At 40.4% G+C, this 15,502-nt stretch overlaps 1 protein-coding gene across 1 annotated transcript in view; it reads right to left on the bottom strand.

Moving 5' to 3' along the window:
• The window catches only part of LOC143289261 (alanine--tRNA ligase, cytoplasmic-like), a 34,142-nt gene that overhangs the window by 11,230 nt on the left and 7,410 nt on the right, over positions 1–15,502 (bottom strand). The window contains exons 8-15 of the mRNA XM_076598254.1: positions 14,691–14,799; positions 13,268–13,306; positions 11,950–12,058; positions 8,876–9,009; positions 7,802–7,937; positions 6,561–6,730; positions 5,187–5,303; positions 2,733–2,873 (exon numbers count right to left, since the gene is read on the bottom strand). Of these exons, the coding sequence (XP_076454369.1) occupies positions 2,733–2,873; positions 5,187–5,303; positions 6,561–6,730; positions 7,802–7,937; positions 8,876–9,009; positions 11,950–12,058; positions 13,268–13,306; positions 14,691–14,799 (955 nt within the window). The remainder of the gene's footprint in view (positions 1–2,732; positions 2,874–5,186; positions 5,304–6,560; positions 6,731–7,801; positions 7,938–8,875; positions 9,010–11,949; positions 12,059–13,267; positions 13,307–14,690; positions 14,800–15,502) is intronic.

Genomic DNA, 15,502 nt, shown 5'->3' with positions numbered 1-15,502 from the left:
TGCAGTGTCACTGGATAGATTCTCCTGCAACAATATATTCCTTGCATTGTCATTGGACAGCTTCTCCTGCAATGAAATATTCCCTGGATTGTCATTGGACAGATTTCCTCCAACAACAGATTCCTTGCATTATCACTGAATAGATTCTCCTGCAACAATACATTCCTTGCATTGTCACTGAACAGCTTACACCGCAATGAAATGCTCATTGCATTGTCATTGGGCAGATTCTCTTGCAACAATATATTCCTTGAACTGTCATTGGACAGCTTCTCCTGCAACAATACATTCTTTGCATTGTCACTGAACAGCTTACACTGCAATGAAATGCTCCTTGTATTTCATTGGACAGATTCTCTTGCAACAATATATTCCTTGCACTGTCATTGGACAGCTTCTCCTGCAACAATACATTCCTTGAACTGTCATTGGACAGCTTCTCCTGCAACAATACATTCTTTGCACTGTCACTGAACAGCTTACACTGCAATGAAATGCTCCTTGTATTTCATTGGACAGATTCTCTTGCAACAATACATTCCTTGCATTGTCATTGGACAGATTCTCCTGCAACAATACATTTCTCGCATAGTCATTGGACAGATTCTCCTGCAACAATATATTCCTTGCATTGTCACTGGACAGATTTCCTACAACTAGATTCCTTGCACTGTCGTTGGATAGATTCTCCTGCAACAATATATTCCTTGCATTGTCATTGGACAGATTTCCTACAACTAGATTCCTTGCACTGTCATTGGATAGATTCTCCTGCAACAATATATTCCTTGCATTGTCATTGGACAGATTTCCTACAACTAGATTCCTTGCACTGTCGTTGGATAGATTCTCCTGCTATGAAATATTCCTTGCATTGTCATTGGACAGATCTCCTGCAACAATATATTCCTTGGATTGTCATTGGACAGATTCTCCTGCAACAATATATTCCTTGGATTGTCATTGGACAGATTTCCTACAACTAGATTCCTTGCACTGTCATTGGATAGATTCTCCTGCAACACATTCCTTGCATTGTCATTGGACAGATCTCCTGCAACAACAGTTCCTTGCACTGTCATTGGACAGATTCTCCTACAACACATTCCTTGCATTGTCACTGGGCATCTTCTGCAATGACATATTTCTTGCATGAATCACTGTCTGCTCATAGATGAGAACTGCAAATCCAGTCAGAAAAATCCTTTTGGGATCAATGTATTATTTTACTTTTAAATTAAAATTCAAGTGGAACATTTTTCTGCTGTACTTTCTTTCTGACAGAAGAAATTTGGGTTTTGGTTTTTCAAAAATAAAGAGCCAAAATTTAAAAAAAATCTTTTTTTTTACAAAAGTTGGGTCATTTTTTTATACTGTTAAGAATTCCAAAAAGGCATGTAATTTTTTTCACAAATTCATTAAAAAACAACAAAAAAAACAACAACAGTAATAATAATAATAATAATAAACCTGAATAAACCCTGTTAGAACATTCCCAACCACAAACCAAGTGCAAGCAAAAACCTTGAGAACATTCCCCTGCGTTCAACATGAAATTTTGTAACCAAAACACTGAAAACATTCCAAATAAAAAATTTTCTGAATTAATTTCCTGTGAATGTTTGCTTTTACAAAATACTGCTGGCAATACCTTGCAACCATTCACAAACTAAAAATAATGATTGTGCGCAAATCCCCAAGTTGATTGTTTTCTTTGATGAAATACTTCTTGTCTGGTCTTCTTGGTAACTTGTTAAAACAAAAAAATACACACACCTGCAATAACACACACATGAAAAAAAGGATATTCACTGTTGGCCCCCACAAAAACAGGTAGGTCTACGCCCCCCATGATAATACTACAGATCAGTAATATGCACTGATACCAATGACACAACATCGTAATACTATGGATCTGTATTATGTACTGATACCAATGACTCAACATCGTTTTCCGTATTAAAAAAACCCAAAAAATAACCACCACTGCATCATCTTGGCAGCTTACCAGACACAGATGTAGGTTGACTACAGACACAACATCGTTTTCCAAAAAAAACCCAAAAAACAAAAAAACCCACTGGACCTTCTTGGCAGCTTACCAAACACAGATGTAGGCTGCCCTCTTGGAATGACAACGGACAAAACATCGTTTTAAAAACAAAAAACAAAAAACAAACCACTGCATCTTCTTGGAGCTTACCAGACACAGATGTAGGTTGCCTTCTTGGAATGACTACGGACACAAAATCATTTTTAAAAAAAACAAAAAAAACCGCTGCATCTTCTTGGCAGCTTACCAGACACAGACGCAGGCTACCCTCTTGGAATGACTAAGGACACAACATCGTTTTCAAAAAATTAAAAAATTTTTAAAAATATAAAAAACGCTGCATCTTCCTGGCAGCTTACCAGACACAGATGTAGGTTGCCCTCTTGGAATGACTAAGGACACAACATCTTTTAATAAGAAAACACCAAAAAAGCCACGGCATCTTCTTGGCAGCTTACCAGACACGGATGTAGGTTGCCCTCTTGGAATGACTACAGACACAACATCGTTTTCAATATAAAACAAAACATAAAAAAAACAAAAAAACCACTGGATCTTCTTGGCAGCTTACCAGACACAGATGTAGGTTGCCCTCTTGGAATGACTACAGACACAACATTGTTTTCAATATAACACAAAACATTAAAAAAAACCCCACTGGATCTTCTTGGCAGCTTACCAGACACAGGAAGTCAAAGGAGAGGCGGTCAGGGCGGACAGAGGAACCCTGCTGCTGCACAGAGCCACCCAGGTGTTGTCGCAGCACCGCCTGCAGCAGGTGTGTGGCCGTGTGGTTCCTCATGCACCCCAGCCGCTCCCCCTGCCACCCAGCACAGGTGTGTTACTTTTTTTTTCTTTTCTTTTTTTGTTGTTGTTGTCCTAACAGATTTCTCTGCGTGAAATTTGGGCTGCTCTCCCCGAGACAGAGCGCGTCGCTACACTGACAGCGCCACCAAGTTTTTTATGTATTTTTTCTGCCTGCAATTTTATTTGTTTTCCAATTGAAGTGGGTTTTTCTACAGAATGTTGCCAGGGACAACCCTTTAGTTGTAGTGGGTTCTTTTACGTGCGCTAAATACATGCTGCACATGGGACATAGGTTTATCGTCTCATCCGAATGACTAGTGTCCAGACCACCACTCAAGTGAAGGGGAGAAAATACTGGCGACTATGGGATTCGAACCAGTGCACTCAGATTCTCTTGCTTCCTAGGTGGACGCATTACCTCTAAGCCAACACTTCACTTATCGTGATTACTGTAAACAGCCACTCCCCCTGCCACCCAGCACAGGTATCGTGATTACTGAAAACTACCTTATGAACTCCCGGTATCTGGCAAAATCTCACTCTCCATTTTGGGCTAAAAAAACCTGTTGCTTAGGGTAAAATACCTTGTAAACGCAGCAACATCCCCCTCACCCCCCCCCTTCCCCCAACAACCCCTAATCCCCCCTCTACTCTCAGTTTCGAAAAAAAAAAAAAAAGGAAAGAAAATGATCATGAACTCAAGGCAGTTCAGTTTGCCATAAAATACCGTGTAAATGCCCCAACCCCCATTGGCTCCTCTCTACCCTCCGCTTTGGAAAAAAAGAAAAAAAAAAAGAAGAAACTTATCATGAACTCATGATAATCCAGTTTGCTGTTTGTCATCGTTTTGTTGCTTTACAAAGCAGTGCAGATTTCGATGTGGATGGGATGTGGACGTGTCATTGAAAAACCAAGTGAGAGCAGGACATTTTCTCCATGGTGCAGTGTCTCGTTTCAACAGCCGTTCTTTTCTCACTCCCTGCCAAACCAGTGCTGTATGATAGTTCAACTAGGGTGATGGGCCCCCACAAAAGGTAAAGTACCCAATTAAAGCCCACCCCAAACTTCAAGGTTACATTTGTGTTAAGTGGGGGTGAACTCTTTCATATGAAATAGGTGAGTGGATTCCCAATCATCAGGTTATTCCTTCTGATCTCTTAAAAGTCACTGCCATCACGCAACTGTCGTAACAGTGGCAACATGAAAAATAAAGACAACTGGGCTGGGTTGTCCAAGCGACATAAGCAGTTTTAAGCTTGCTTTAGGTCCATGGAATTAGCGCAGATCTAGGAAAATTCTCAACACCAAACAAATTTGGCAGCTGGCTAAGATCGGTTGTATGCAACCAAGCCAATGTGCATGATATAAATCCTATATCAGTCAAATGCATCAAAAACAATGAAACAACACACACACACACGCACACACACACACACACACACTTGAAAATACAGTCTGTGGTATCTTTACATTTCTCATCAACAGTCTGTTCTGTGATGCTTCATCAACAGCTAGAATTGTATGTCATTTCATTTTTCTTCCTTTTTTCCCTTTTTTTTAGCAAGCAAAAAAGACCATATGCTCAGATCTGAAAAAAAAACAAAAACACACACACACACCAGTTTTTTCAGTTTTCAGTAGCTCAAGGAGGCGTCACTGCGTTCGGACAAATCCATATATGCTACACCACATCTGCCAAGCAGATGCCTGACCAGCAGCGTAACCCAACGTGCTTAGTCAGGCCTTGAGAAAAAAAAAAAGTGCACACACACACACACCAAAAAACACAAACATCTGTCCAAACATATCACTGCACTGACAGAGAGAATGTACCTCCCACTGGTTCAGTTCACATCATAATGAACCTATCTAAAATCTCATCACTACCTCTACAAAGAATTACAAAGAAAACGAAGTTCTCTCTCAGGACCTTCACAAGGCAAGACAAAAGACAAATTTATCATCTGTGAATTCACAGACAGTTGTATGTGATATCCTGTGTATGCAAACTCAGCTAGCACTACTGAACACCACTTGAATGCCTTGGTAGCAGTGCAGGGTCTCCTCTGGTGCGTGGTCTGACACTGATAGATAGATCCACGGTACTGCAAAAGGAGTCTGTGGTGGTGGTGGTGGTGGCTGTGTGTGTGTGTGTGTGTGTGTAGGAGAGGGGGGGGTTGAGGGTGATGCCAATGACACAACACATAGTACTGGGCAACACACACACACACACACACACACACACACAACACAACACTGCACCGAACGCATGTACACGCACACACATAAACACAAATTTAAATTTGAAACGGCAAGCTTCCCACACCTGTGCGATGACTGGCTGAACATGATCCCCAACAGACAGGGTCCCCGACACCTGTTTCCCAAGGTGTAACACGCAGTCGTTGAACACCTGAACGTCCTCCACCACAAATTCTCCATTCTGAATGAACATCACACAGGTGGTCAGAAACTCTCAAGTATAAATACAATAATAAAACCTTAAAAAAAATATATATATATTTTTTTTATACCTCTCTTTGACCACAATCTTTCAGTTGAAAGAAATTTTACAGGAAAACAAATGAGACACAGATACACCTTTTATTTCTTTAAAAGATTTTTTTTATACACCCTACAGCCACATGAAGATTCACATGTATGATGATATCCACATGATGGGCACAATAGCCGAGTGGTTAAAGCGTTGGACTTTCAATCTGAGGCTCCCGGGTTCAAATCTTGGTAACGGCGCGTGGTGGGTAAAGGGTGGTGATTTTTCTTATCTCCCAGGTCAACATATGTGCAGACCTGCTACTGCCTGAACACCCTTCATGTGTATACGCAAGCAAAAGATCAAATACGCACGTAAAAGATCCTGTAATCCATGTCAGCGTTCGGTGGGTTATGGAAACAAGAACATACCCAGCATGCACACCCCTGAAAACAGAGTATGGCTGCCTCCATGAAAGGGTAAAAACAGTCATACACACAAAAGCCCACTCATGTACATACGAGTGAATGTGGGAGTTGCAGCCCACGAACGAAAAGGAAGATACCACACACATAGGTGAACATACACACACAATCATTCTCCCTCATCACACACTCACATGCAAACACATGCAACCAAACAACCTCATCACACAGACACACACATACAGAGACAAATAAACACAATCACTGGGTGGCCTAATGGTAATGCACCTGACTAAGAAGCGAGTGTTCATGGTTTCAATTCCCCTTACAGAGATGAGGATTTTTACTCGTCCCTCCACTGGACTTTGAGAGGTGGTCTGGGTGCTAGCCATTCAAATGAGATGCGAAACCGAGGTCCTATGTGCAGCATGCACTGAGAGCATGTAGAAGAACCTATGGCAACAAAAAGGTTGTCCCTGGCAAAATTCTGCAGAAAAGTCCACTTGGGACTCGCAGGCAGAGAAAAAAAGACAGAGAAAAAGGGTGGTTCAGCACTATCACGATGCACTCTTCTCAGGGACAGCAGCCTGAATTTCACACAGAGAAATCTGTTGTGACAAAAAGTAATATGAAACAAAACAATACAATACAGTGCAATACATTCCCCTACTCTTTCACCGTCTCTGCCTCGACATCTTACCCACTTTCTATCACACACACACATACACACACACAATACACACACACACTCACGAACACACACACACACACACACAGTTACCTCAGAAACCAGCGTTCCTACATCGGCGATCTGACCCCCTCCCCGGGCGTAGAAGCAGGTCTTGTCGAGAAGAACCACAGCCTGGGCGCCTTGCTGCACTGATGCTGTGACCTCCTGGTGCTGGATTAGACCCCTCACCAGACAATCCTCACTGCTGCCCTCTGAGAAGTCTGGGAACACATTGTGTATAATTCTATCGTCATATCCCTCACTGCCGCCCTCTGAGAAGTCTGGGAACACATTGTGTATAATTCTATTGTCATATCCCTCACTGCTGCCCTCTGAGAAGTCTGGGAACACATTGTGTATAATTCAATCGTCATATCCCTCACTGCTGCCCTCTGAGAAGTCTGGGAACACATTGTGTACAATTTTATTGTCATATCCCCCCCTCTGCTGCCCTCTGAGAAGTCTGGGAACACATTGTGTATAATTCTATCGTCATATCCCTCACTGCTGCCCTCTGAAAAGTCTGGGAACAAATTGTGTGTAATTTTATTGCCACAGTATCTCTGTCACTATGCAGTGGAGAGTAAGATTTTAACTGGAATGAGCAGAGGTGGTCCGACGGTCACACACTTTCGTAGGAAGTGAGAGAATCAGATTGTGTGATATCGAATCCCACACTCGCCAGAGTTTTCTCTCCTTCCACTACACTGGTCATTCAGATGAGACAATAAAGGGTTTTCCCTGGCAAAATTCTGAAAAATGGAAACCCAACTTTGGTAGTACAATACACTTGCAAACAGAAAAAGAAAAAGAAAAAAAAAGTTGCGCTGTGTGTGCCGACACACTCTCCCTGGGGAGAACAGTCCGAATTTCACACACAGAACACCACTGAAGTGACTCAGCAGCAGTGCAGGGTCTCCTCTGGTGTGTGGCCTCCTGGCGACCTAACATCAAGGTTCCCTGCGGACTGCTGACGCTGGAATTGTGACGGACGAACTTGGGTGTGGCCATGAATGGGGGAATCTAAATGAGCGGCATGGGAGTAATGCTACTGAAACAGTGCAAATGATAGGGCAGAAAAAAAAATACTGGTTAGGAGTCATCTGTGGAAACTGGAGTATTTACCATAACCAGAAGGTGACGCAGAGTACAGATACTGGTAAAGAGTCATCTATGGAAACTGGAGAACTTACCATAACCAGAAGGTGACGCAGAATAACTTACCATAACCAGAAGGTGACGCAGAATATAGATACTGGTAAAGAGTCATCTATGGAAACTGGAGAACTTACCATAACCAGAAGGTGACGCAGAGTACAGATACTTGTAAGAGTCGTCAGTGGAAGCCGCCCCAGCTTGCTGCAAACGTTCGTAGCACTGCCGACTCAACAGACCCTCTGCCATCAAAGGGGCATGACTCTGACAATCCTGTAACACAGGGAGTGTCACCTGTGAGTCATGCTTAGAGTGCGGTGACAGGCACACAATGGCAAGGACAAAGTTTCAGTCTTTCACGGAAGCACACACACACACACACACACACACCATGCTCATATGTGTGCTCAGAAATGTAGACTTAAGCACAATCACCTGTGTGTTTTCTAGCAGAATTTTACTTCTCAAATTTGTATTTTAAGTATGTCCAGTAACCCAGAAGCATACACATATACAGGTGCATGTATGGTCATAAATGAAGACCTGAGTAAAAAAACAAAACAAAAAAAAACAACAACCACCTGTATGTATTCAGTTCTATGAGCATGACTTTTACAGACACACAGACACACTCCTCCAAAATGCAGAATTCAACCTGAACACCCAGTCCAAACTTTTCAATGTCCCTGCTGCTGCCTTGAATTGCTGCAAATGCTTTTAGGCATCTATATGATGGATGCTGATTCTAGAGTACTGACAGTTCCTCAAAGAAACACAAATTCGATAGGTCAGCCCCTATCTTGGCCTAGTGGTGTGGAACAAATTGCCCTTCACATGATTCCTCAGTTCAGCTTAAAAAGTCTCTCAAAACTAAGCTTTTCCTACTTCCTACCATCTTATTGACAAAGGAGCATAGATTCCTTGTGTGTGTGTGTGTGTGCGTGTGCATGTACGCGTGTGCGTGTGTAGGTGTGTTTGTCTGTGTGTAGGTGTGTTTGTCTGTGTGTGTGAATGCATATGCTTGCTCATGTTTGATGCAAATATGTTTATGATTACCATAAATGTTTGTCTGAAATGCCTCAAGCTCCCTGCCAGGGAGATGTGAGCGCCTGTCTGCATCAGTATCATCATGATTATGATTATGATGACGATTATTATTGTTCACCATTTCTGGGGCCTGTGCCTGACCTGTTCATCATCTCTGCGGTTACCTTGAACTGCTGCAAGCGCTGCTGGAACCCCTGCAGGTCCACAGTGACGCCGTGCTCCTCTGCCAGGTCCACGATCATGTCCACTGGAACCGAGCACCCGTACCGGCCCTCGTTCAGCTGCCAGACCACCTCCCCTGTACAGCCACGCTTTTGTTTTATTTCAAGTCAAACGACACCTGTAATGGCATTTGTTTAACTGCCAGACCACCTCCCCTGTACAGCCACGCTTTTGTTTTATTTCAAGTCAAACGACACCTGTAATGGCATTTGTTTACCTGCCAGACCACCTCCCCTGCACAGCCACGCTTTTGTTTTATTTCAAGTCAAACGACACCTGTAATGGCATTTGTTTAACTGCCATATCACCTCCCCTGTACAGCCACGCTTTTGTTTTATTTCAAGTCAAACGACACCTGTAATGGCATTTGTTTAACTGCCATATCACCTCCCCTGCACAGCCACAGTTTTGTTTTATTGTAGGTGATCTGATAGCCTAACTGGTCTTCATTTTACAGCCATACCACTTCCCCTGTACAGCCATACTTTTGTTTTAGTTTTAAGTGAACTGATACCTGTATCGGCTTTTGTTTAACTGGGATACCAACCTCCTCTGTACAGCCATACTTTTGTTTTAGTTTTAAGTGAACTGATACCTATATCGGCTTTTGTTTAACTGGGATACCAACCTCCTCTGTACAGCCATACTTTTGTTTTAGTTTTAAGTGAACTGATACCTGTATCGGCTTTTGTTTAACTGGGATACCCACCTTCTGTGTACAGCCATACTTTTCTTTTAGTTTTAAGTGAACTGATACCTGTATCGGCTTTTGTTTAACTGGGATACCAACCTCCTCTGTACAGCCATACTTTTGTTTTAGTTTTAAGTGAACTGATACCTGTATCGGCTTTTGTTTAACTGGGATACCAACCTCCTCTGTACAGCCATACTTTTGTTTTAGTTTTAAGTGAACTGATACCTGTATCGGCTTTTGTTTAACTGGGATACCCACCTTCTGTGTACAGCCATACTTTTGTTTTAGTTTTAAGTGAACTGATACCTGTATCGGCTTTTGTTTAACTGGGATACCAACCTCCTCTGTACTGCCATACTTTTGGGGGTTTTGTAAGTGAACTGTACCAGCCTCTATCTGACCTGCCATACCACCTCCCATGTATAGCCACGCTTTTGTTTTAGTTGCACTTGAACTGACACCTATATCTGTCTTCGTTTAATTGCCATACCACCTCTTCTGTGCAGTTACGCTTTTGTTTTAGTTGCAAGTGAACCGACATCTGTATCTGCCTTTGTTTGACTGCCAGACAACCTCTCCAGTGCGGCCACACTTTTGTGTTTAGGTTGTAAGTGAATTAACGCCTCTATCAACCTTTCTTTTTTTGAAAAATATTCTTTATGACATTTCTTAATAATACTATGGATACTTGGAAGAAACGAAGAAAGAACATTAAAACAGGCAAAAAAAAAAAAAAAAAAAAAAGACAAACATTTAATAAATCAGACAGACTAGAATGTAAAAAAAGAAAAATCATTGTGAAAAAAAACAAAAACGTCATTATTATCATCAAAAACCCCACCCCAAAAACACACCTAAAAAACCAAGACAGTCAAGCAAACACAAGAAAGCTAGGTATTTCACCCTGCAGACAACCATCAAAATATTAAACACATTTCTGCCATATGATACACCATTCTATTTACACTGTGCCATATGATACACCACCCATTTTACTTACACTATGCCATATGATACACCACCCATTCTATTCACACTGTGCCATATGATACACCACCCATTCTATTCACACTGTGCCATATGATACACCATCCATTCTATTCACACTGTGCCATATGATACACCACCCATTTTACTTACACTATGCCATATGATACACCACCCATTCTATTCACACTGTGCCATATGATACACCATTCTATTTACACTGTGCTATATGATACACCACCCATTTTACTTACACTATGCCATATGATACACCACCCATTCTATTCACACTGTGCCATGATACACCACCCATTTTACTTACACTATGCCATATGATACACCACCCATTCTATTCACACTGTGCCATATGATACACCACCCATTCTATTCACACTGTGCCATATGATACACCACCCATTCTATTCACACTGTGCCATATGATACACCACCCATTCTATTCACACTGTGCCATATGATACACCATTCTATTCACACTGTGCTATATGATACATCACCCATTCTATTCACACTGTGCCATATGATACACCACCCATTCTATTCACACTGTGCCATATAATACACCATTCTATTCACACTGTGCAATGATACACCATCCATTCTGTTCACACTGTGCCATATGATACACTATCCATTCTATTCACACTATGCCATATGATACACCACCCATTCTATTCACACTGTGCCATATGATACACCATCCATTCTGTTCACACTGTGCCATATGATACACTATCCATTCTATTCACACTATGCCATATGATACACCACCCATTCTATTCACACTGTGCCATACGATACACCACCCATTCTATTCACATTGTGCCATATGATACACCATCCATTCTATTCACACTGTGACATACGATACACCATCCATTCTATTCACACTGTGCCATATGATACACCATCCATTCTACTGACACTGTGTCACATGAAACACAACCCATTCTATTCACATTGTCACATATGATACACCACCTATTTTATTAAGACTAGACATGAAGCTTATGAAACACTGTCCATTTTATGCACACTGTGCCATATGTTTCACTACCTATGTCACTCACATAATGCATGTACCTAAGGAAACACTATGATCCATTTCATTCACACTAATGCTTATGGCATACTATCCTTTTTTTTTTCCCACACTATGGCTTATTATACACACAAAAAAATTCATTCAAACAACACCTTCATTTTCTGAAGGATTTCAAAACACTATCACACATGACAAGACATGTTTTATTTCAGAAAAATAAAATGTGAATCAGTTTTTCCTCAAAACATGACTCTATTACAAAGAAACCTCACCTGTCAGGTGCTTGGTGTTGGTCTGTCTCAGCAGTCTGGCAAAAGACTGCCTGGATTCTTTCTGCAGCTGCAGGTACCCTTCCACAGTCAGAGCAACAGCAGATTTCACCTGTTTGTACATGAAGTCATTTTATAATATCATTCACAACATACAAATGTTTTTTTTAATTAAAAAAAAAAGTTCTGTATTGTGACATACAACAGCTTTTTTGTAAGTTTTAAAATCAGTTTCAAAACTAAAAACTAACTAACTAAATAGATAAACCAACAAACACCCATACAGTATTTCAAGCTTATTTATCTTTTTCTCATACAGGTACTGACAGACTGAAGACAAGTTTATCTTTTTTCTTCCCATTAGGAAACCTTTTTCCTTTATTGTTACAATGGTTAACACTGTATTTACAATTTTCTTTGGGCACTGAGAATTGGAAGTTGTGAAACTGTCAGCTCGCTCACTTAGAAATGGAGTGACTGTTGCAACCTGCAAAATTGACCGTGTTGGTTTCAGTTGTGAAATCCATGATGAAATGCATCCCAATAAAAATATGTCAGAAGTGTTCTATCAAAAAAAAAAAAAAAAAAAACAAGAGAGGCAAGGCCTTCAAGACTCACTTGTGATACACTTTAAAAAAAAATCCAAGCTTTTTATTTATTGAGTATAATTTCAAAATGTAATGTTTAAGATGAGAAAGATCAGTTTAAAGCAAATTAACTCCCCTAGCATTACAGAGTAATTTCCCTTTTTTTACTCTCTGCACCAAAACGTTTGCAAAATAAATAAAACTTCCATGCTTAGCAAAAGAAGTTCCTGTTTCAACAAAAAATGATAATATTGACTGCTCTAGCTGTTGGGTCAGAATATCAGATCAAAGTGCCAAGTTTAGAGAATACAAAAAATATAAATATAACAGAAAATGCAGTTTGCATACAATTAGGCTTCATTCTTTTTTTTTTTGTGCCCATCCCAGAGGCTCAATATTGTTTTAAACAAGATGACTGGAAAGAACTGAATTTTTCCTATTTTTATGCTAAATTTGGTGTCAACTGACAAAGTAGTTGCAGAGAAAATGTCAATGTTAAAGTTTACCACGGACACACAGACACACACCACACAGACAACCAAACACCGGGTTAAAACATAGACTCACTTTGTTTACACAAGTGAGTCAAAAAAAAACAACAGAAAATAACAACAAACAAACAAAAACTTAAGTGAGACTGAAGCAGTGTATAAAAAAATTAAAAATAGAAAAATAAAAAAAATCTTGAGAGACTGAAACAGCATGTGAAGCGGAAGAAAGCAAACGTCACTCACCACATCACTTTTATTTGGTATTTCAGGAAATGCCTCACCCTGCAAAAGAGAATTAGACGCCAAGGTTTAGAAATGACTAGCACTCAGTCACAAAGCCTGGTAGTAAAAACAGCCAGATTCTGTGTTCTGTACAGACATGACTCACTTTTGCTGGATGCACACACACAGCTCATCCTGCTTATCTTTAATTATTCAGAAAGATAACTTGAAAACGAGGCACTGAATGCAAGACTCAGCTTGACTGGTGATGACCAGTCAATAAGTTTTGAATAAAAACAATAATCAAAATAAGTATTCATAACACACTCTGCATCCTTAGCACAGGGGTACAGACTGCTAGTAATGAACATCAACATGGAAGAAAAAGCTTTAAAAAATTACTTAAATTCAAAAGACAATTTAATCGAGACTTACAAACAAGACAAATAGTTATGTGTCAATGATAAAACACACCCACACCCACACACATATACACAAACACACACAATCACACCGCTCGTGAACTCCAAGACATCCATGAAAGCAGATTTGTACAGACGTGTTTTGAAGCGATCTGAACTGAGATTTTGTTTAAGCACTTGATGAATTTGATAGGGAAATTCATTCCAGGTGACAGGGCTAAAGTATGACAAAGCACGCTGTCCTAGTAAATTGTAATTTTTCGATGTGGGATACAAAGTACACTGAGTCAGCAGATGATCGCAATGACTGTGATGGAACAAAAGGCTGTACAAGATCAGCTGTGAGCTGTGGAAATGAAAGACAGTGCCACAGATTGACAGATGAATGAATCAAGTGTTTACACATAAACACACACACACATTCACACAAGAAGTATACAAATGACTATGTAAAATATCAAGATGAGATTCGCTTTATGGAATGTTTAGTACAACTGAAAGTGGTCTGAGAGGAACAATGCAGACAGAAATTGCACAAACCCTACGCTATTATGAATATTGCATATTGCCACAACTGACATTTTCATTCAGATTATATGAGAGACTATAGGTAAACATCAAAATAAATGAGATTCTTTCTTCCCCAAAATTGACATGAACAAAGAAAAAGGGAACAAAAAGGAGGAGTTTGTATTATACTCCATGTTTGGTGTTTACATATACTTACCATGTCAAACTGATGTCAAACTGATGCAAACTAGGCCTATGGTTTGCTCTGTTTGGCCAAATTTCGCGCGGCTAACAGTGAAAAGACGCCCCTCTTAGTCTGGCCCGCTCTTAGCCAATCAAACAAAAACATCAGCATACCAGTGAACTGTGAGAGAGACTGAAGCTGATAAAGCAAGGCAGTTTACAACAGCTTCGTGCTAATTACATACACATGAATGTGTTCACTTTTTTAACCACATTGTAGCATCCAAAGGGTGTCTACTCTGTTCTGTCCCATCTCAGTAGCAACTGACCAGTGATGCGGCGACATGGTCGACAAGCTCACACAGCAGCTGAGGGTTAGTGCCAAATGTGTTCTGGGACAAGCGTACACAGCGGTACATCAACTGACGCAACTTGTGTCTGCAAACACACACACACACACACACACACACACACACATGCGCATGCACACACACATACACGCACACACACACAAAATGATATCAACTGAATTAGCGATCATTCCAGTACTCTACCCCTTTTTTTTCTCCCACACTGAGTAGAAAAATCATAGATATGCTAAATGTTCAGGTTAGGAATACAATATGAAATCAAGTTACATATGCAACAACAATTTCAAGTTATCAGAAGTTTCAGTTTCAGATTCAAGGTGTCAAGTTATCAGAAGTTTCAGTTTCAGATTCAAGGTGTCAAAGCATGCAGACTGATCTATATATGCTACACCACATCTGCTGTATTCAGTAGGAAAAAAAAAAGAAAAAAAGAGAATGTAATTGGAAGTAAAGAAACAACCAACATAACACCTGATGTGTCAAATTTTTTTCTGTTTAATTTCATCTGACATGGCTCTAAGTAAATAAAATATTTCTGAAAAGATCCCTTGTACCTTAATCTAGATATACTGTAGGAAACGTCTGTGCTTGACATGGTAATATACTACTCAGATAGGGAGTCTACGAAAGAAATCCCCCCGTTTTTGCACCACTATGGGTACCTTCTCTTCCTCCTGTCAGGAGCAGTCTTTGTTTTGTGTTTGAGAAAACCTTTGTCCCATCACATCAGAACTTCAACCCAACTGAAGAGCATTCATTAGTGTTCTATT

This window comes from Babylonia areolata, chromosome 13 (genome assembly GCF_041734735.1).
Source record: "Babylonia areolata isolate BAREFJ2019XMU chromosome 13, ASM4173473v1, whole genome shotgun sequence".
In the NCBI taxonomy this organism is placed as follows: domain Eukaryota; kingdom Metazoa; phylum Mollusca; class Gastropoda; order Neogastropoda; family Buccinidae; genus Babylonia; species Babylonia areolata.
Note: the sequence above shows the minus strand (reverse complement) of the source record. Positions and strands in the feature narration are given on the sequence as shown.